Source organism: Dermacentor silvarum, chromosome 4, assembly GCF_013339745.2.
Source record: "Dermacentor silvarum isolate Dsil-2018 chromosome 4, BIME_Dsil_1.4, whole genome shotgun sequence".
Lineage (NCBI taxonomy): Eukaryota > Metazoa > Arthropoda > Arachnida > Ixodida > Ixodidae > Dermacentor > Dermacentor silvarum.
Window position 1 is genome coordinate 218,475,941 of NC_051157.2, and position 22,190 is coordinate 218,498,130.

Below are 22,190 nucleotides of genomic sequence, written 5' to 3' on the forward strand. Positions count from 1 at the left end.
TCTCAAGTTAGCAAATAAGTTGCATGGATGGCTGTAAGACTGGTGTTGTACAAGGTATTAATTGTTCTAAGTGCTGTTTGCCTGCTTCGAAAAAGTGGTCAGCTCGAATGGCTGTTGCATGAGTGTACTGGGTGTCTCTGCTAAGTTGGACCAAGATTTAAAAAAGAAGCAAGAGCTCTAGAGAAATAGTTCCAATTGCATACAGTATAGACCACTTATAACGTAACCACTTATAGTGCAGGACCGGATATAGTACGGTCTTTTCAGAATCCCGTCAATTTTCCCATAGCACTCCATGCATACGCATACCGCTTACAGTGTAGCTGCGTGAGACGAAATACCTGTTATAATGCGGCTTCCGCGGGAAAATCTCGCCGACAAGGGCGGCTGCAAGCACGCTTCTCAACAAGGTGCGTGCTCCCGGCCGGCGTATGCATTATTCAATGCAATCAAACTCTCGTTAATTCGGACTTATTTGGCCGCGCATCGGTTAATTCGGACGACTTTCGGAGCTCGCTGAGCGAGGAGCGCCGCAAATGTGCTACACAAAAGACCAAGAACGGCGCTAGCGTCCAACCAAAACGAAGCGGCGGAGTCCGCATCGCCACAGCCATCAGTTGAAATCGTACGTGAATGACAGCAACGCCGGAACGCTTCAAGCCTATTTGTGTCTCTAAAGCCTGTATTCTTGCGTTTGCCACCGCGTGTAACACCACGTTGACCGCGTGCTTTCGTAACTGCGTAGTCGTCATCCACGATCGCGTCGATAGCGGCCGCGGTTTTCTCCGCAGCGGTTGCGGTGAACAGTAGTTTCGTTTTTACTCGGTACCCGTGTCGGCCGCGTGCCTAAAAAACTGCGTAGTCGCCATCGATGATAGCATGGATAGCGACCGCGGTTTCGACGGCCAGTTGTTGCAGCTACTGGACGACTCGGTGCATGCGTTGGGCGCGTGCCTTCAGCACCGCAAAATCCCCGTTCATAATCGCGACGACTCGGTGCGTGCGTCGGGCGCATGCCTTCAGCACCGCAAGGTCGCTGTTCATTATCGCGTCGATAGCGGTCATGGTTTTTTCCGCAGCGGTTGCGGCAAACAGTTTCGTTTGACTCGGTGCAAAGCTGTCGAGCTTGAAGAGCACCGACTACATCGCGATTATGTTTTCGCCAGCTCACTGGCGAAAACGTAATCACGATATGCATGCGATATTACAAAGCGTGTCTACATCCTTGGTCTACATGTTTTGCATACGTGCAGGGCTTGAAAATCGTTGTTTTGGTTATAGTGCGGTACCGTTATAGTGCAGATATTCGCGACTCTGGCGACTTACGTTATAAGTGGTCTACACTGTATTAGCAGTAGTTGCATGTACTTACGACCAGTATTTTTTATCGCTAAATAAGAATTGATTGTTTTTATTCGTTCAGCATTTTAATCATTGAATCTCAAACATGTCAATTATAAAGTTGTAGAGCGGCTCAAGTAACCTCGGATTCAAGCATTTTTTTCCGTGCTAAAATTTGCCTGGTTGGTTTTGCAGAGAAAAAACAAAAGCCCATGAAATACGATAGAAGCCATGTGATTAGGCGCTTGTGCGACTGCTAATTGTGCTGCGCTCAAGCGTGCAATGGATAAACAAGCATGGTCACCGCCCGACAGTGGCCACAGGCAGTGACCGGGCACTACTCTTGTTCTAGGCATCATTTGTCTCTGGCTCTTGTCGCATAACGGCGCAAATGCATGCTACTGGCCGAGAGCTGACGAAGCAATGAACCGTCCAAGACTGCGAAAAAGAAGGAAACAGCTTTTTATTCTGTTTCAATGAAGGAAAGCTTAAAGCTTGTAAGAACGATGGAAGGCGATGACTTCTAGAGCGATGTCGGTTGGATAAAAATGGTCCGATATGTTTCTGTGGCGGGTGCACTCATTCTCACAAGAGGAAGAGCACGTTTTCACTCGGACTGCGGCTGCGCTTGTTCATCCATCGCAAGTTTTAGCGCAGCACAATATCAGTCATGTGAGCGTCTCATCCTTTTTTTTTTCGCAGGCTTTTGTTTTTTCTCGGTTAAAACAACCAGGCAAATTTTTGCACGAAAGAAATGCTTGAATATGTGGTTATTCGTGGCACTCTAAGACATTGTAATTAACATGTAAGATTCAGGCAATCATTAAAAAAGTGAGCAAATATGAACAGTTATTTTGTGATCTAAAACTACTGGTTGTAAGTACACACTACTGCTAATATGCATTTGGTACAATTTCTTGGTTTATTTTTTTTTTAAATCTTGATCCGAGTTAGCTGGGCCACCGGTTCAGGAAAGGCAACTGTGGCTGGGTACTAGTAATTCCATGTTGTATGTTGCTATGTGTGTTATTTTTTCAATCCTAGCTTCTATTCCTGCAATTGTCGAATGTGGTTTTTCATACTGAATGTGATGAGTTTTTTTAGTCATTGAATCTGATGCGAGTTCATTTTAAGTGAGAATTAAGTCTTGAGGCAGTTATGAGGGCATGGCCTGCTGGAATGGGCACATTGATAATTGTAACTACAGGGTGTTTGAGCGAACACTTTCGAAATTTATGTAAGGTTGCCTGTGGCAGATAGCCCAATTCTAGTTCATGAGCTGAAGTACTCGAAGAGGGGGACATTACTTGCACATGAAATTGAAGTGCATAATTGAGTAATTATCGTAAATTCACTAGCTGAGTGTTTAGCTAATTACCTGGGCCCATATTGCAATTTACAAATTGTATCAGTGGAGTTCGCAAGGCAGATCCACTTAGAATGAATTCTCGGGATGACACCAGTTTCGAGATATTAATTCCCGAACTGCACGGAGAAATGCATTGGCGTTCCAGTTACTTTTTGCTTCAATGCATAAAGCGATGTTTTATTATGCAAGTAACTGCAACGCCAATGCATTTCTCTGCAAAATTTGGGAATTAATATCGAAACTGGTGTCATCACGAGAATTCGTTACAAGTGGGTCGGTCCGCCTTGCGAACCCGACAGCTACAATTTGTGAATTGCAATACGGGCCATCACGTAATTAGTTAAAACCTAATTAGTGGATGTTTGTTAATTAGTCAATTATGCACTTCAACTGCTTGTGCAAGTAATGACCCAATGTTTAAGTAGGCCAGCTCATGAACTAGAATTGTGCTATCTGCCACGGGCAACCTTTAAGAATTTCTGAAAGTGTTCGCTGAAACACCTGGTATATCACCCTCTTAATGTGTTGGTCTAGTCAACTTTTTAGTTGATGCTAGTCTGTTGTAATGCGTGTGAAGTGCTGAAGATTGTTCTATTTTTCCTATGGTAATATACAGGGTGTTTCATTTTAACTGCACCTAATTTTTAAAAAGAAATGCCTGTGGCAGATAGCACAATACTAGTTCATGAGCTGATCTACTTTGAAGAGGGGGACATTACTTGCACAAGAAATTGAAGTGAATAATTGACTAATTATCAAAAATTCAGTAAAGTGTTTAGATAATTTCGTGGGCCCATATTGCAATTTACAAATTGTATCCGTGGAGTTCGCAAGGCAGATCCACTTAGAATGAATTCTCGGGATGACACCAGTTTCGACATATTAAATCCCGAACTGTACGGAGAAATGCGTTGGTGTTTCAGTTACTTTTTGCTTCAATGCATAAAGCGATGTTTTATTTTGCAAGTAACTGGAACACCAGTGCATTTCTCTGCAAAGTTTGGGAATTAATATCTCGAAACTGGTGTCATCACGAGAATTCGTTACAAGTGGGTCGGTCCGCCATGCGAACCCGACAGCTACAATTTGTGAATTGCAATATTGGCCATCACGTAATTAGTTAAAACCTAATTAGTGGATGTTTTGTTAATTAGTGAATTATGCAGTTCAACTGCTTGTGCAAGTAATGACCCAATGTTTAAGTAGGCCAGCTCATGAACTAGAATTGTGCTATCTGCCACGGACAACCTTCAAGAATTTCTGAAAGTGTTCGCTGAAACACCCGGTATATCGCCCTCTTAATGTGTTGGTCTAGTTGATGCTAGTCTGTTGTAATGCGTGTGAAGTGTTGAACATTGTTCTATTTTTTCCTATGTTAATATGCAGGGTGTTTCATTTTAGCTGCACCAAATTTTTAAAAAAGAAATGCCTGTGGCAGATAGCACAATTCTAGTTCATGAGCTGATCTACTTCGAAGAGGGGGACATTACTTGCACAAGAAATTGAAATGCATAATTGCCTAATTAACAAACATCCACTAATTAGGTTCTAACTAAAATATGTGACGGCCCATATTGCAATTTACAAATTGTAGCTGTGGAGTTCGCAAGGTGGATCCACTTGGAACGAATTTTCGGGATGACACCAGTTTCGAGTTAGTAATTCCCGAACTGTGCAGAGAAATGCATTTGCGTTCCAGTTACTTGTGTGCTTCGATGCATAAAGTGGCGTTTTGTTAAGCAAGTAACTGGAACGCCAATGCATTTCTCCGCAAAGTTCGGGAATTAATATCTCGAAACTGGTGTCATCCCACGGCTACAATTTGTAAATTGCAATATGGCCCATCACGTAATTAGTTAAAACTTAATTAGGGGATGTTTGTTAATTAGTCAATTCTGCATTTCAACTGGTTGTGCAAGTAATGACTCAATGTTTAAGTAGGCCAGCTCATGAACTAGAATTGTGCTATCTGCCACAGGCAACTTTTAAGAATTTCTGAAAGTGTTCGCTGAAACACCTGGTATATCACCCTCTTAATATGTTGGTCTAGTCATTTTTTTAGTTGATGCTAGTCTGTTGTAATGCATGTGAAGTGTTGTTAATTGTTCTATTTTTCATATGGTAATATACAGGGTGTTTCAGTTTAGCTGCACCAAATTTTAAAAAAAGAAATGCCTGTGGCAGATAGCACAAATTCTAGTTCATGAGCTGATGTAATTGAAGAGGGGGACATTACTTGAACAAGCAATTTAAATTCATAATAGACTAATTAACAAAAATTCACTAATTAAGTGTTTAGCTAATTACCTGGGCCCATATTGCAATTTGCAAATTGTAGCCGTGGAGTTCGCAAGGTGGATCTACTTGGAATGAATTCTCGGGATGACACCAGTTTTGAGATTTTAATTCCCGAACTGCACGGAGAAATACATTGGCGTTCCAGTTACTTTTTAGCTTCAATGTGAAGCAATGTTTTGTTAAGCAAGTAAATGGAATGCCAATGCATTTCTCCGCAAAGTTCAGGAATTATTAGCTTGAAACTGGTGTCATCCCGAGAATTCATTCCAAGTGGATCGCCTTGCGAACTCCACGGCTACAATTTGCAAATTGCAATATGGGCCCAGGTAATTAGCCAAACTTAATTAGTGAATTTAATTTTGTTAAGTAGTCAATTATGAATTTAAATTGCTTGTTCAAGTAATGTTCCCCTCTTCGAGTAGATCAGCTCATGCACTAGAATTGTGCTATCTGCCACGGGAAACCTTTAAGAATTTCTGAAAGTGTTCACTGAAACACCCGGTATATTCGCCCTCTTAATGTGTTGGTCTAGTCAACTTTTTAGTTGATGCTAGTCTGTCGTAATGCGTGTGAAGTGTTGAACATTGTTCTATTTTTCCTATGGTAATATACAGGGTGTTTCATTTTAGCTGCACCAAATTTTTAAAAAAGAAATGCCTGTGGCAGATAGCACAATTCTAGTTCATGAGCTGATCTACTCGAAGAGGGGGACATTACCCTTTCAAGAAATTGAAATGCATAATTGACTAATTAACAAAAATTTACTAGTTAAGTGTTTAGCTCATTACCTGGGCCCATATTGCAATTTACAAATTGTAGCCGTGGAGTTCGCAAGGTGGATCCACTTGGAATGAATTCTCGGGATGACACCAGTTTCAAGATATTAATTCCTGAACTTCGCGGAGAAATGCATTGGCGTTCCATTTACTTGCTTCACAAAACATCGCTTCACATTGAAGCAAAAAAGTAACTGGAACGCCAATGCATTTCTCCGTGCAGTTCGGCAATTACTATCTCGAAACATGTGTCATTCCAAGAATTCGTTACAAGTGGATCTGCCTTGCGAACTCTACGGTCACAATTTGTAAATTTCAATATGGGCCATCAATACCTTAAATATTAGATTTTGTTGATTAGTCCATAATGCATTTCAACAGCTTGTGAAAGAATGACCCAATGTTTAAGTAGGCCAGCTCACAAACCAGAATTGTGCTATCTGCCACAGGCTAAATTAAAAAATTTCTGAGAGTGTTTGCTGAAACACCCGGTATATTGCCATTTTATTGTGTTGGTCTAGTGAATTTTTTTAGTTGATGCTAGTCTGTTGTAATTGCAAAACGTTTAAGCAATGTTTAGTCTGTTGTAATGCATGTGAAATGTTGAACATTGTTTTATTTTTTCTATGGTAATATACAGGGTGCTTCATTTTAGTTGCACCAAATTTTTTTCAGGTAAAATTAAACTAAACGTAAAAAAGTAAAACCTAACTACTTGTTGAGGCGGCCATTACTTCCACGAGAAAATAAAATGCTTAATTAACATAATTACACTATTTCATTGATTAATTTATGGCACATCTTTCAATCTACGAATTATAACTGCTGAGTTCGCAAAGCGTATTCACTTGGTACGGATTCTCGGGGCTGAAGCAGTTTCGAGATAATTTTCAAAATGTCTGACGAAATGCATGGGCATTCCAGTTAACTTTTTGCCTCAATGCATAAAACAGCATTTTCCTCAAAAGGTTAACTGGAACACACATACATTTCGTCGTACACTTTGAACATTATCTCAGAATTGGCTCGGTCCTGAGAATTTGTTCGAAGTGTATCGCCTTGTAAACTCAGCGGCTATAATTTGCAGATTGAAAGATGTGCCTGACGTAAAATTATTAAAGTTAATTAGCATAAATCGGGCGTTTTGATTTCTCATTGAAGTAATGGCCGCCTCATCAAGTAGTTTCGATCAAGGATTGTAATTGTGCTGTCTGTCACGGGTAATTTTTTAAAATTTTGGTGCAGCTAAACTGAAACACCCTGTATATGTATTTCTGTGTATAGCTTGATAGATAAAAAGAAATTGTTTGGCCCTAGCGCGCGGCTTTGGCGATTGGCGCATTGTTTGTGTTGGATGTGAATTGTGCAATATATATTTTTAACATCTCTTCTGGTCTCTTTGCAAGTCTCTGTAACAATAAAAATACTGCCAGTGGCCAATAGAAACTATTCCCAATGGCTCCTGCAGATTCTTTACGAAGCACAGTGTGTAATTTAAAATACTCTCAACGCACCACTCGCGAACACCTGCGAGACTCGCCATGCATTCCGCAAAAACTGCGCCTAGCCGGAGTAAATGGGACTAAATATATTCCCGCTGCACCACGCAAATACTCCGCCCAGCCGGAGTAAATGATACTAAATATATTCCCGCTGCACCACGCAAATACTCCGCCCAACCGGAGTAAAAAACAATAAAACATACTCCCACTGCACCATGTAAATACTCCGCCCAGTCGGAGTAAAAAACGAAAAAAATTATTCCGCATGCACCACGAAAAAACTCCGCTAGTCGGAGTAAAAAAAACGAACCAATACTCCCCATGCACCACGGAAAAACTCCGCCAGCCGGAGTAAAAAAAAACGAACCAATACTCCCCATGCACCACGGAAAAACTCCGACAGCCGGAGTAAAAAAACGGAACAAATACTCCCGATGCACCACGAAAAAACTCCGCCAGTCGGAGTAAAAAAACGGAACAAATACTCCCGATGCACCACGAAAAAACTCCGTCCAGTCGGAGTAAAAATTATACTCCGATCACACGGAGTAAAATAAACTCCCAACCGGGGGGTCGCTAGAGGACAAGCAGTTTACTCCCACCTGGGAGTAATTTTCGTTTACAGTGTAGTACTCCACCGCTCGTATTAAAAAGATTGTTTCGTTGGATTATAAGACGGAAGAAAATGCTACTTGTCTACTTCTATTGGATTCTTACAATAAATACCTTTTTGGCGTTACATTTGATAACGACACGGGCGGTCAAAAGGATTCGTTTTCGCTCGACTCTGCGCCGCGCGCGCTTTCGAGTTTGAGTAGTTCCGATATCGCGTAGTGCTGCGCTGGTGTTGCTGGCTCGCTAAACTCGCACTTGAATTTGCTTGCAGCTTGAGAGTCGTGACGGCACGTCCAGCTTCGTCTTCCGACGTCGCATTGCTGGAGTCCTCGCGGCGTTCGTGCTCGGAAGAGCCGGTGTCGAGGCCGCCGTCGTAGTACGCAATGACGCCGGCAGCGCCAGCCCTCAGCAGCATGTCACGCTTATCGGAGCTTAAATCGCTAAAATCGAGCGCAGAATCACGAGCCAATGTGTCGTTGTCAGGGTCGTCAACTAGTTGGTCCATTCCGACGAGCGTCGACGATCACCGTGTTCACGATTCGGCGCGCGCTTTACTTTCCGCTATGGTGGCTATAGCCACCATACCATCTACAGCGCGCCTCATAATCAGATCGTAGTTTTGGCACGCAAAACGCCGTAACTTAATTTTAAAGGGGCCTAAAGAAACAGTCGCTGTAAAACCCGTAAAGTGAATGTGTAATAAAATTATGGAAATGACAAATGAAGTGTACTATAAACACAAAAGATACATTGCGAAGGGATATGACTATAAGAACTACATTATGTCATTGGTGAAAATTTCCAAGAAGCACTATTGCATTTCCAGAGCCCCTGAAGCGCGAGGGCCTGCAAGCATGTGCGATACAAAGCGATGCTATCGCAGCAGCAGCGACTTGCAAGAGGGTGCACTACAAATCTCTAGTGCTTATTGTAATAGAACAAGTGACCAGGCTAACAAGGCGGTCATCACCCTTTATTGCTGCTGCTAAAAAGCCCCACACTTCATCTTCAGGCGTACCTCCCTCGCTTCTTCTTCGGATAGGTTACACTTCCCACCTTTTTTGCGTCACTCCTCCTGGTGTGATAACGAAGAACGTTGCTTATGGCCGCTAACTCCAGCTGTCCATTGTTCACGTACCCCACAGTCTTGAGGACACCTTGTTGCACCGATAACTTTACTACTTCAAAAGGTCCAATAATGGTTGTTTCACTGGCTGTCACGGAGTGGCATATTTTCGAGAGTTGTCGAGTGGTTTTGACGCCAATTAACGGCCGCCAAAAACGTCGTGTCCTCACAGGGCAGCATAGTCTCTCGAGACATCGGCACGCCGATTAGCGGCCGCCAAAAACGTCGTGTCCTCAATGTGCGGCATATAATTTCGAGAAGGTGACACGCCGAATAACGGGCGTCAAAAACGTCGTGGCCCCACGGGGTGGCATCTCGTTTCGAGACATCAACACGCCGATTAACGGACCCAGAGGAGTGCGTGTGCGTCCGTGTGGTGCATGCAGTGCCGGGGCTCGACCTTGGAGAGAGGGGAATCTACCGTCCTTCGTCCATGGTGAAAGGGCCAAGACTTTTGGGATGAGTCGTGAATTAATTAGGTGAACTCTCCATAACGGCAGTTCCCCTACATAGGGAACTGGGGTAAGGAGACGCTATTTAAGAGCAGGTTTTGGTCCCTGCTAATTAGTCTAGAAGCTGAGCCTGTAATCTGCGGAGAAGCAGTCAAGGAGCTAGTGCCGTCCAGTATCGCCTGGGCCACCTAGCCGCGTCAGAACTCCAAGTAACTAGTTGACGTACGAGACGTCAAACCAGCGTCTGCAACAATTCGCCTCAAGTTAGCTCAACTTGCTTGAGGGAAGTCGTCAGATCTAGACTCCCGAGAAACCCAGCCCAGCAATCGCATCTACCTCAACAAGATCGGCTCGCCAGCACTCTTCGGGAAAGCTCTGCGCGCCGACTTCATGGTTTATGGACTTCCTGCTGCTGCCCGGCCATGCGTATGACATCATTTGTTTTCTTTTGAACTTTGCTTTAGTGAAATACTGTTAAGTGTATTCTTGTGTATTTGATCCTCACACTGTTTCATTTTTATATCTACTGTTAATTGCTCGTATTTATTTGTCTTCATCATTGTGTTATATTAAGTTCAGGGGTGTTAGTCTGTCTTGTGTTTTTTATTATTTTATTTTGTTAATTTGTGTATATTTATCAGCCGATAAATATCTTGTTTTTTTTGTTTACTCCCGACTCTGACTCTCTCACTGTGTTCGCTCGAGTACGGAACGACCAACCGGCTTGTCTACCCCGTCGATCGACTTAAAGGAGTACTGACACCAAAATTTGAAGTCGAGATAACTTGCGAGATCGATTTAGGTGGTCACACAAACATCGCCTACAAAATATCAGCGGCGAATATAGCCTAGAACATATTTAAAATCAATTTTAAAATACGTGCCCGCAGCCAACCGCAAAACGGAGCACCTCGCGACATTGACATCATGTAAGGACTGTAAACAATCAAGAAAACGCTACGTCATGTGGCTACGTCACGAATTTTCGTTGTCTGCCATGCTGCTTACATGTGCTCTTCTCCTCTGTTGCTTGTTCTAGCTGTCGTACTTGTAGTGGGGCGCTCTCCGTTTCGCTGCAACTGCAGTTTTTGTCGTTATCCGTCGGGATATTTCCCGCACTATCAGCGTGACTGCGCTGCACTGACAACGCACGAATTGCAAGTACAGCACAATGCCGCGTACATACTGCGTCGTTGACTTCTGCGGAACATATTCAGGGTTGGGTATAGCTATGCATGGTTTTCCCCGCGATAGCATTCACTGGCAGAAGTGGACCGAGTTTGTGCACTCCTCTGGACGCTTAGAGTGGACCCCGCTGAAAAACAGCCGTATCTGCTCCCTTCATTTCGAGCGTGCATGCTATAAAGAAAACCCAACGCTGTCCGATTTTCAACCAAGACTACATACCCTCAAGCCTGGTGCTCTGCCGACTATTTACGCCGCCATGTGTCCTGCCAATGCTTCTAAGGGAGGCATTGGTCCTGCTCCATTGCCCAAGCGTCTTCGACGACAGGTTCGTACTACTTGCAGTGGTGCGTACGCATAATGATAGCGTCATATGTGATGATGCCTGATATTGCGCAGTCGTGCTCGGACACGGAGCTTGAACCTGCTGCCCCCCATCACGTGTCGATCGACCTGAACGCTGACTGCGAGATAAACGAGCCCGCAAATGCATCAGGTGGGTGTTTAGTGCATCGTGGCGATGACTAGTTGTAAGCGTTGATTAACAGTTTTGGCGGTTGCTCAACGTTGCTTTTTGGCGCTGTGCGCGATGTACTGACCATATGACCGTGCGAACGGCAAATAATCAAATCACGTTTTGAAAAATTGATATATGTTTGACCTTTCCTTCGAGAAAGGCTAGGCCGCGCCCCTCGATCGAGTAAACGAGCATCGCGATAGAAATAGGTGATATTACACTAGGGTTAGGACACACAAATAACAGAAAGATATGAAAGTTCTTGCAATTTAAGTAGACATTTTAATTTGCCTGCCCTTTATACGGCTCCGTATTTCTGTAACGCTGCACAGTGCTTTGATCTTTGATGAAGTGAAAGAAGTGTAGAACTGCCCGATACATTTGGCTGAACTGCCAAATTATATAAATTTGGCTGTTTAACAGCGAGAAAACGTCCTGGAGACTACCGAAGGCAATATATATAACAATCGTGAAGTACATGCAGCAAAAAGCAGGTACTAAGTATTTTTAGAAATCAAGATATAATGGCAAAATAACAATAAATAAAAACTTATTTAAGGCACACGGCTGACTACTTATTTCCACAGGTCAAGTAAAGCTGGATGCACAATCCCAGTGCTTCGTTGAAGTTTATTCCAAGGCCACTCAGACGGCTCTGAAAGCTACAACAAAATCTGCAAAGGTGCAGGCAAGCCGAACTGTCAAGGAAGTGGGTGAGTGCCTGTCACGCAATTGTAATATGTACCTTTATTGCAGATCTTGAAACTTGAAGCTATTATGGAACCCTTTATGTGCTGATCTCAATGGGGTACCCTTAGCAAATTAATGCCTCATTGCACTTCCAGCATGCCAGACTGATTTGGAATTGCCGGACATCCTGTTGATGGAGGAAATGCGTCAGCGGTGTTCCACACCTTTATGTTCAGAGCCATCCATGACCTATGAAGACAACACTCATGACAAGGCATATGAGCCTACATTGAACAACTCAGTGGCGTAAGTGACATGACATTTTGTTTTCTTGTTTGAGCGTGCAGTAAAAAGAGCTATAATGTCGGTGGCCTTGGTTTATATCTTTCAACATAACGTCATGTTTTCACTATGCCACAACAATCCAAAGAGTTCAGTAGTTGCACTGTCTCAGCTTTAATCAAGGGGCATTAAATGTGCACAAGGGAACGAAGATTCAGGGGAATGGTTTCTGCCCGCCGCTGTACTTGCTTGACCATGTACTAGTTGTGGCAGTCAAATAATACCAGGGACGGTGACCATCACCCTGTTTGCAACTTCCAGCATCATAGGCATATACCTGCTGTGTGGCTTAGGGGCTATGTCTTTGTGCTGCTAAGCACGAAGTTGTGGGATGAAGCCACAGCGGTCACATTTTGATGGGGGCAAATTGCAAAAACGCCTGTGAACCATGCATTGGGTATGCGTCAAAGAACCCCAGGTAGTTGAAATTAATCAGGAGTACCGCATTACGTTGTGCCTCATAATCAGATTGTGGTTCTAACATTTGTAAAACCAAACAGTTTACTTTCCATTTAATCATGGACATGCTCCTCTCGATAGTAATGTGAAAACAGTATTAATAAGGTACCAGTTGTGCACTTCCCCACTATGTGTTCAGGAAATTTGCAGAGCAAATAGGCTTGTATCGCCCTAAAGGTTACCTTTTATATTTCCATGTTATTTTTGGCGAGCAGTGTATCGCTGCACTTGCAGTATCTAATCTCTCATTTCCTCATGCCTTTCTTTGTCGTCTGTGTGTATGTGTGGGCGTCATGTTCATGCAATGAAATTTCATGCACTTCATAAATTGTGTGATTATAGCTTCACCAATTCCTCTTGGTGGGCTGTCATTATAATTGCAATGCTTGGCGGTTGCATCAAAATAGAAGCTGCTTCTAGCAGCAATATAAGTATATCCACAATTGTGCCAGTTCATGAAAGAACAATGTTTACATATGTTCCAATGAATATTCTTCTTAACAGATCTTCAGGTGAACCTCCTGCAGCTAGGAAGTTCATTGTGTACGAGGAATGCCTGCTGCAGGTATTCCAAGCTTGCAAGACCTGTGGCTTACCTGCTGAACCTTCACTACAGGTGTGTGTTTCTTTCTCACAAATAAATGGTGTAATTATTAACAAAATTACAGATACTGTGATGTGTCTTAATGACACAATGCTAATATACTATTCAAGCTATCCGGTTCTCAGAGATGTATAGCTAAAAAATAAAATTTGCAGACAGATACAATGACAAACCCAGCAAGTTTTTTTACATAAGTGTGTGCAGGTTCCAAAAGTCCCAAGATTACCTAAGTAGTGGCATGTCACCTCCGCCTTATTTTCGTCTTTGAACAGGACTAACAGTGCCATTTAGAGTATCTGCTATGAAGATCCAGCTTCGTGTTGTCCCCTATTCTTGTGGCATGTCAATCATTGCAAAAATTTCTGGTGCTGCCTATGTTAAAAGAGAGGGGTAAAATGGAACTAGGAATGCAAACTTTCAGCACACTGTCTCGTTGCGGAATTTCTTGCATCTATTCTGATGTTGTAAATCCATTCTCACTACCAATAAAATGGCAGCAAACATATTAGACAGAGGTGTTAATCATTCGATCAGAAAAATGTACCTGGTGCCTTCTGCAGCAACCATTAGTCTATGAAGACATAAAATGTTTCCTCATAAGTAAAATAAAGCGACTGTGCACAGCAAGTGTGCCACTATGTAAGGTTGCACGAACACACCGGCTGTCGCGAGGTTGTATAAGCTGAGTAGCATTGGGCTCGATCAGTACTTGGTGAGAGACTCCCTAGGAAAGGCACTGTCCTGAATAACTTGTTTCTTCGACCCGTGTGTGTTTAATTGGAGCTAGTTTGCAGCCCCGCTCAAGAAGCCATAGATGGCCATAGCCCTGAGGCTACCACCCCGCTGCATGTATGCCTATTCCCAATGTTTACTAATGTGACAGCAGATGACATGCTTTTCAATAACGCAGTGTAGGGTTGTCTCCAGTGTGTATCCAAATACATTTTGCGCTGTATTATCCTGTTTGCAGGTGAAAAGTTCCCTAGTCACTGCTTCTGTGATATGCCAGGAAAAGCATGTGAACATCTGGCACAGTCAGCCAAAGGGCAGCGTGCCTTGGGTGACATTACACTCGCGGCTGCAATTCTTTTCACCGGCTGCAGCATGGCGCAGTCCTTGCGTTTTCTGAAGAATGCGGGCGTAGCCTGCTTCAGCGAGAGAACATACCATCGCTTGCAAAGCACCTTATTGCTTCCGGCAGTGAACGAGGTAATAGAATTTCTGTATTACACAAATTGAGATGACCACAGTCTGTTGGTGCTTGGGTGTTGCATGCTGATAAAAATAATTGGTCAAAATCATACACACCGCACACTGTAACTACACTGGAAGGTGTGTGAGTGTCTTTGAGATGATTTCATGACATCTTATACATGGCCGGCCTTTCATATTCAAAGGAATAGGTTTCAACAAATGCCTTTTATGCGTTTTCCAGGTCTGGCAGGATGAAAAGAGGCGGCTCACGCAAACGGTAGTGTCGTGTGGAGGAGCAGCAAAAGTAGCAGGCGACAGCCGCGCTGATTCTCCTGGCTATAGTGCCAAGTATGGCGTTTATTCAATGCTTGAGACAAACCTGAATCGCATCATTCATATCGAGCTTGTGCAGGTGAGAGCACAGTAAAGCACTTGTTTCTCTGCTATTATGTTGCGTTGTGCATTGCTTTACACTTTTTTTCTTTCATGTTGCCACCACGTTCTTCCATGGGATAATGCCAGCAAATATTCATTGTACTTGCAACTAACCAGAAATTTCCATTCACCCTGCAGAGTCATTCTTTCTTTATGTGTTATGATGATGTCCATTTATTAGTACTATATTTACAATTAACCGCTACAAGTGCTGTATTTAAAAAGCACAGAATGTTATTTGGTTGCCACATGCACTGCTCCTTGACCTCTCTTTCCCAGCAGAGCACATTGAGAACGCGTGGGCAGTTGCCACCTGCAGAGCAGCAAATTTATCTCCTTTCTTCTGGCATTCTTTACCGCTTTTTTATTCCTTTTCACTACTCTTGGCCACTGTTTAGGTGCCATTTGCATGCTAAATAGTTGCGGTGTGACTAGCAAGCTTTCCTCTTCCATCAGCCAACCATCTCTCTTCAGCTGTTTGTTTGATCTAGTAGCCGCATTTAGGTGAACCTCATCAGGCATTTTCTTTGGTTTCCAGTGCAACGAGGTATCCTCAAGCACACACATGGAGCTTGAGGGTCTGAAGAGGGCTCTCACCTCCCTTGATGAAAGCGGTGTCAATGTCACTGAAGCGGTGACGGACCGGCATCCACAAGTGCGCAGGTCAGTGTTGCCAAATGGAAATGAGAAAGTGCTAGGTAACCGTGGCCTCAAATGTAGCCAGAAAACAACCTGAATTAATTAGTATTGTGCTGTAATCATGGCAGTATTCATAAAAGTAAAAAAGGCATGACATTAGTAAAAAGAAATTCTCCCTGGCAGAAAATAATACAATAATGTCATGTAGCAGTGACGTTGAAGAAAACAGTGCTAAAACTGTGAATGACGAAGCTGATTCTTTACTGGGCGATCCTGTGCCCAGCAAAGAAACTAACTCACTTGACAACAAGAGCGGCGTGCACAATCGTCGGTCGTTGATGAACTGATCAGCGGCAAAACGCAGCGGCTTTTATACATGAGTCATCGAAGGTTCCAGAGTAATCCCTGGTGCTCGCATTTCTTCCAGAAAGTACTACACAATTCGTGTCACTCATACAATCAGATTACATAAACGTCAATGACCACAGACAACGAATAGAAGCATCGATAACGTTCAAGAAATTTCCGATGCATGCAGGCGCATCCTGCGCATTAGCCGGTTAAAAGCGGTCACTGATGAAAGTTAAACAAGTACATGTGTCAATACAACTAACTTATTACATCTACTCTTAATGCGTATGAAAACAGTTGAGTAGTGTGGGAACCATGAAGCACAAGGAAAGCAATGTAAGGCCACCACTCTATACATTTCTCACAAAAAGTGAGAGACCAATGTGCCACAATAACATCTCTCTTGTCTGGGCCACATACTAACGATTGTGGTGCAGGCTGTAACGCAGCTGTTTGTGAAATAGCAAAGTCTGCAACACTAATGCAGGTACTTCAAGTCTGAGAGGCCTGAGGTGGACCACCTGTTTGATGCATGGCACGTCTGCAAAGGTCAGCATTGTCTGTCTTTTCTGCTAGAGACTCCTTTACTGATAGTTGCTTCTTATCTTCTTTTTTGGTTGTACAGGGCTAAACAAGAAGCTTTTGCAGGCTGCGAAATCCACAGGATGCGTTGCCATTGGCCTGTGGACGCGTTCAATTGTCAACCACCTATACTTTTCAGTGCAGTGTGGGAATGGCAATAGCGACCTTGCCGTGGCTGTGTGGGATGTCTGTAATGAACCATGTGCAAGATAAACACCACGGCCACAGCCTGCTTTATGACAGATGCCAGCATGGCGAACCTTGAGCCACGGAAGTGGATCTTTCCAGGTGCACCTTTCTTGTACATTTTTAAAGGAAATCTTTCTTTGCATACCCTATCCAATGGTTACCATAAATGTGGCAGCACCTCTCTGGGCGGCGCTTAGGGTACAGTGAGCCTAACAAACGTGCATCATCTCCGCATCGAAAATCCCTATTTTTCACCTGTCACAAGAAGATATTAAGCAAGAATGGATAGCTGACAATGAATTATTACAGTATATTCCACAACTGTAATGCACACCATTTTTTCTAGAACATTCGCCTGGAAACTGCCTGTGTGGTGCAGCCTGATATGAAACTAAAACCACATGCCTAGGCAGCATCAGTAACTGAAAAACGGTCTTGCATAGCATGACCAGCATGATTAATGTAGCATGGTGGCCTGCTGCTTTCAGTATAATTATGAAAGCACATCCAAACCATAAGTTACTCGATATAGCTAGTGGCAACAAGTTGCATCGCATGTTTTTGGTGGAGGACAAACTAGCAAAGGGGTTAGTATAGGCATGGGCCACCATACCGATTTCTAATTGCTGCATAGTTGTTTCATAAATGCAAAGTATCACATGCGCTGTGGATTACAGTGTATACAGAGGAGGACATGTGGTTCTTCACAGACAGTAATGAAGTGCTGTCCAGTGCGTTGACAATGGATATTAAATAAAATTTGTCTCTTGTTTAACTCGGTGCACCAAATTATTGGCCATTTCTTAGTCATGTCAGGGCTGAATTGATGGAAGTGTAGAAGCAAAGTATCTGCAACTGCAAAAAATTGTTAGAGCACAGACACCATGAAAGAAATTGTGCCTGCTCTCCCATTGTAATGTGCATTGGAGACTTCCCTTTATGAACGTCAGATTGTTCATTATATTCAAGGGTGAGAGCCGAATTAACAAGTAAATTAACTTTTTCTCGAATTCTTTGCTACAAGACCTTTTGGAGTTGTTCATACATGTGTAATGCCAGAAAATGACATTTTTTGCACAACCACACACGGTGTAATAGGTGTCTTCATTTTTTTCATTTTTGTATACATTATTGCAGGTACCCATGCTTATGACAAGCTCTCCAGCCTATTGACAAACAAGAGGCTTCTGAATGATATCCGCCAAATGTCGCCACACATGCAGACATTTAGCGTGGAATCTTTTCATGCAATAATCAATCGCCTCGCCCCGAAAGCTTATGCTTACTCATTCCATGGAATGTTTGCAAGGTAAGTGTGTTGTAGAAATTATTGTGAGCAAATGCATGGAGTGATAGTAAGGTCAAAACTAGATGTGTTAGCATTTCCTGATACCGTTCCGATTCCTTAGTTCACTGCACTAGGTTAATAAGCAGTGTTCTGTAAAGCATACAAAGTCTGTATGGAAAGAATGACTTGATTCACTTTCTCCATAGTGGAATCAGTTTTTGAAGTTAATGGTCTTCTTGAATGGTCATCTTCTTCAATAGAAGAACTATGGCCTTCTTCAAAATGTTCGCGCCATTTATACATTGTAGCCTTCCCTCAAACTGCAATCCCAAGAGCTGTTCCTAGCATCTGAGCTGTCTTAGTGAGAAATTTTTTTAACCTTCGTGCCGAGTTTCACAAACCTACTGCTGCCCTGACTCACTCATTTGACATCAGGCAAATATCACCCAAACCAATTGACATCAATTCACACAAACATGCAAGAGAAACCGAATAGTGCATGTATAGAGAGCTGCTTTTGCGATCTGGTACACTAAATGTGCTGCTAGATGGTGATAAAAATGTGATTAAAATTTTATTACTCGTGACACTAAATAAAAAAAAGTTCGCGAATTCCCCAGACAGAACACATACTTGATTTCAGTTTCTCGTTGCCTTTGTTTACTCATTAAGTACACTTCTCAGTCTGGGAAGTGTACGTTCCCTTTCAGAGTGTCGTTTCCGTTACGTTACCAGAGGAATATAGCAGTTTCTGCCTATGGTACTGTGCATATTGACGACTGTGAAAGTGTATTCAATTAGTTGCCTTACTGCTTGCATGTTGAGTTGGGCAAGTGCACATAACAAATATAGCATGTACATAGCTGTGGCATATTTCTGTACTGCAGCACTGCACTGGCTGCCTTGCATTACAACGAAAATGCCGACAAGGGTCAGGCCGTGACACTGAGTGGGGAACTTCGCTGGAAGGTGAAGCACCCGAAAGCGCGGAACGGAGAAGCAAGTGTCTCCTCCATCAAGCAGGAGCCCACTTATGGTATGCAAGGGGCTGGTGTCCTTGTTATGAAATTTTGGCAAAATTGTCACCGGTATCACCACTACTTTTTAAATAACTTTTCACAAACTGCATGCAAGACCAGCAACATATATTGAAACTGCTTATTTTCTGAGGCACTCTTTCTAAACATTGGGCATATGTCCTGAAAGTTAGCACACTAGCTCATTGAAGCCCGTAGAAAAATTCAGCTCAACCAGAAATATATGAATACTGCTTTCATAATCGGAGAAAGAAACTGAAACTAGCGAGACGGTATACGAAAAATATTTCAGCATTGTCTGTCTGTAAAGAGCAATTATTGTCATTTGTTTAGAGCAACAGCCTTATGCACATAATTGTTTGCATTTCGATAGGCTCACAGCAGCTCAGAAATGCTTTAGAATTGCTTACCACAATTTCATAGCACTCAGTGCAAAATTTGCTATTGTGTGTTTTTACACTTGCTTCGTTGCATATTAAGTGATCATGAGTGCCTCTTGGCCATGCAGGTTATGTGAACCGTCTATTCTGCACTCTTGAAGAGTACGTCAATGGAGGCACTCCATATGTCCTTCCAGCGAAGCCACCTCATGTCGCAAGTTCTTCGGGGCCTGTCGACAAGACATCACTTGTGCAATCCCACTTATCTAGGTTTGGGAAGCAGTAATTTCCTGACCATTTCATGATCTCTGACGTGCCCTGCTCATGTGCAAGGAACAGCGCAAATGTCATAGCATTTCCGCGTGTCTCAAAAGTTGTGCTTCGAAAGTAGCTGACTGTTCAAAAAGCTAGTGTTCTTTATAACCCTGTGTAATCAAACGTATCACATTTATCATGCCAAGCCTAAAATATCCGCAGATCCCAGTTGGACACATATTCACTGGGAATAGCCTCTGTGGAACCACCAAGCACAGTTAAGAACACTGGGGCTTTATTTGTACGTCCCTTCACTTGATCTACTCCATCGTTTCACTTCCTCCTCTTCACCTCGCTCAGCCATCCCCCACTACATGCTCATGTCTAAACGGGCAACGCGCCAGAAGAAAGAAAGTTTGCCACAGATGGGCAGACGAGTAGATGAAAATGTCAATAAATCAGCCCCTAATGTGGCATAGCAAATTTTTGCTATCCAAAATAGCCATTGCAACCTTCCTTTAAGACCAAGATCGCGGGTGTTGACTAGTTGTCCACTTGTGGTGTACCCTGGGTCACCAGACCGCGGTAATGAGGCCGACAACGAACAACGGTACGAACACGTTTATTTGCACGCCATGTTTTCTTGTCCCACACGCGCCCACAGTTGCCAGACCTGTTTTCTACGTCGGCCAACACTCCCCCACACTTGGTTTTAGAGCCGCACCACTGAAGTCCAGGTCACAAGTTCAGTCGGTTTGGCGGTCGTCGCATACGAGTGGGCCGTCCTGAGTGAGCTTCACCTGGAGGGGTTGGTGCTGAGCTTGACTGTGGTTCCGGTATGTCCCACCATGCATTTTGCTCAATGATCGGTGATTGATCATCATCACGACGACGAACCTGGTCGAAGTGTCGGGTGACAGATCCTTCCGTTGTGGTGATCTTGAGCATTCTGTTTCCCAAGACATGTTCAACAATCCATTTCATCCAACATTGACCAAGGGCAAACTTACGAAAAAGGACAGTCTGGCCACAGACCCATTTCCCTTTCACTGGCGTGTGCCTTTCGATCTTCGGTCCTTGCGGTTTCTGCAGAACCAGGTCCAGGCGTCCGTTGGGTCGATAGCCCAGAAGCATTTCAGCAGGAGACTTGTCCCTACCTCCAGATGGTGTGCGTCTGTGGTCATGCAACCATCGGTTTAAGCGCGTTGAGAGTGTTCCACTTGTGAGCCTTTTTAGACCATCTTTGAGTGCCCTGATAGCTCTTTCTGCTAACCCATTAGATTGGGGATGAAAGGGTGCTGTACGGATGTGCCTTATGGCATTCTTCGTGATGAATTCTTCAAATTCAGCACTGACGAAGGCACTGCCATTGTCGGACACTAGACAATTGGGCAGACCAAATCGGGCAAATATGCTCCTTAAGATCTCCATAGTTGCTGCGGTGGTTGCTCTGTTTGTTGCGATGGCTTCAATCCAGCCTGAATAGCTGTCGACAACAACCAACACCATCTTGTCTTCAATTGGGCCGGCATAGTCTATGCGAACACGTGTCCATGGCTGAGTTGTTGCTGGCCATGCCGCTGGCTTCTCAGATGGAGGCATAGATGCTGTCTGCCGGCAGATCGGGCAATTGCGTAGAAGCTGTTCAATGTCTTGATAGATTTCAGGCCACCACACAAGTTTCCTTGCCAACGCTTTAGTGGTACTGACTCCAGGATGTGCTTCGTGTAGTACCAGCAGGAATGCTCTTCTAGCTGCCTCAGGAACAACTAGTCGATCTCCCATAAGGATGAGCTGCCCATCTGTAGTGAGGGAATTCCTTCGTCTCCAAAATGGCAGTACTTCGTCATGGTTAGACCATGGGGGTTTCTTGGGCCACTCCCTCTGTATTTATAAACGAAGGCATTGCATCAGTTGCTCTTTTCCAGTAATGTCTGCCAGCTGCTTCCTTGAGACAGGTGCTGTGTCCAAAATGCTGTCTACCAATGCACTGTCTTGGTCAGAGTCTTGCATTTGCTGTTCCGTCTCACTGGCTGGCACAGGTAGTCGACTCAATGCGTCTGCGTTTTGGTTGCTGGATCCAGGCTTGTATTTTATAGTGTACTTGTAGGCCCCAAGGGTAAATTGCCCACCTCTGAATGCGTGATGCAGCAGTACTAGGAATGTACCTGTTTTCTTTGAAGAGCCCCACCAGTGGTTCATGATCAGTCTTCACCGTGAACTCCCTGCATACCAAATAGTCACGAAATTTCATCACAGCAAACACGAGGGCCAGGGCTTCCCTTTCCAACTGAGAATAATTCTTCTCTGTCTTTGTGAGGGTACGGGATCTGAATGCTATTGGTCTCTCAATACCATCAATCACATGAGATAGCACGGCACCAATGCCCTGTGGCGAGGCATCACATTCTAGCACTAGTTCCTTCGTGGGGTCAAAGTACACAAGCAAATTTGAATTTATCAGAGCGTTCTTTACAGCTACAAACGCTGTCTTCTCTTCAGCTGCCCACAGCCATTTGCTGTCTTTCTGTAGCAACCGGTACAGGGGTACCAGGAGACTAGAC

The 22,190-nt window shown here is 43.7% G+C and overlaps 2 protein-coding genes across 2 annotated transcripts; both read left to right on the forward strand.

Moving 5' to 3' along the window:
* The first annotated feature begins 10,515 nt into the window (after positions 1 to 10,515).
* Positions 10,516 to 12,293, forward strand: LOC125945155 (uncharacterized). Its single transcript, XM_049666763.1, has 4 exons — positions 10,516 to 10,992; positions 11,064 to 11,160; positions 11,769 to 11,894; positions 12,027 to 12,293. Exons 1-4 carry the CDS (start codon positions 10,651 to 10,653, stop codon positions 12,179 to 12,181), a joined length of 720 nt encoding a protein of 239 aa, XP_049522720.1. The 5' UTR covers positions 10,516 to 10,650; the 3' UTR covers positions 12,182 to 12,293.
* A 2,184-nt stretch (positions 12,294 to 14,477) lies between these two features.
* Positions 14,478 to 17,935, forward strand: LOC125945159 (uncharacterized). Its single transcript, XM_049666768.1, has 5 exons — positions 14,478 to 14,882; positions 15,444 to 15,568; positions 16,383 to 16,444; positions 16,521 to 16,765; positions 17,804 to 17,935. Exons 1-4 carry the CDS (start codon positions 14,835 to 14,837, stop codon positions 16,688 to 16,690), a joined length of 405 nt encoding a protein of 134 aa, XP_049522725.1. The 5' UTR covers positions 14,478 to 14,834; the 3' UTR covers positions 16,691 to 16,765; positions 17,804 to 17,935.
* Positions 17,936 to 22,190: the final 4,255 nt, after the last annotated feature.

Coding starts and splice junctions, on each gene's coding strand:
- LOC125945155 (XM_049666763.1), top strand. CDS start 10,651: ATGCCGCGTACATACTGCGTCGTTGACTTCTGCGGAACATATTCAGGG. Junction 11,161..11,768: donor CGAGCCCGCAAATGCATCAG/GTGGGTGTTTAG, acceptor TTATTTCCACAG/GTCAAGTAAAGCTGGATGCA. Junction 11,895..12,026: donor CCGAACTGTCAAGGAAGTGG/GTGAGTGCCTGT, acceptor TTGCACTTCCAG/CATGCCAGACTGATTTGGAA.
- LOC125945159 (XM_049666768.1), top strand. CDS start 14,835: ATGCTTGAGACAAACCTGAATCGCATCATTCATATCGAGCTTGTGCAG. Junction 14,883..15,443: donor TTCATATCGAGCTTGTGCAG/GTGAGAGCACAG, acceptor TTTGGTTTCCAG/TGCAACGAGGTATCCTCAAG. Junction 15,569..16,382: donor CGGCATCCACAAGTGCGCAG/GTCAGTGTTGCC, acceptor ACACTAATGCAG/GTACTTCAAGTCTGAGAGGC.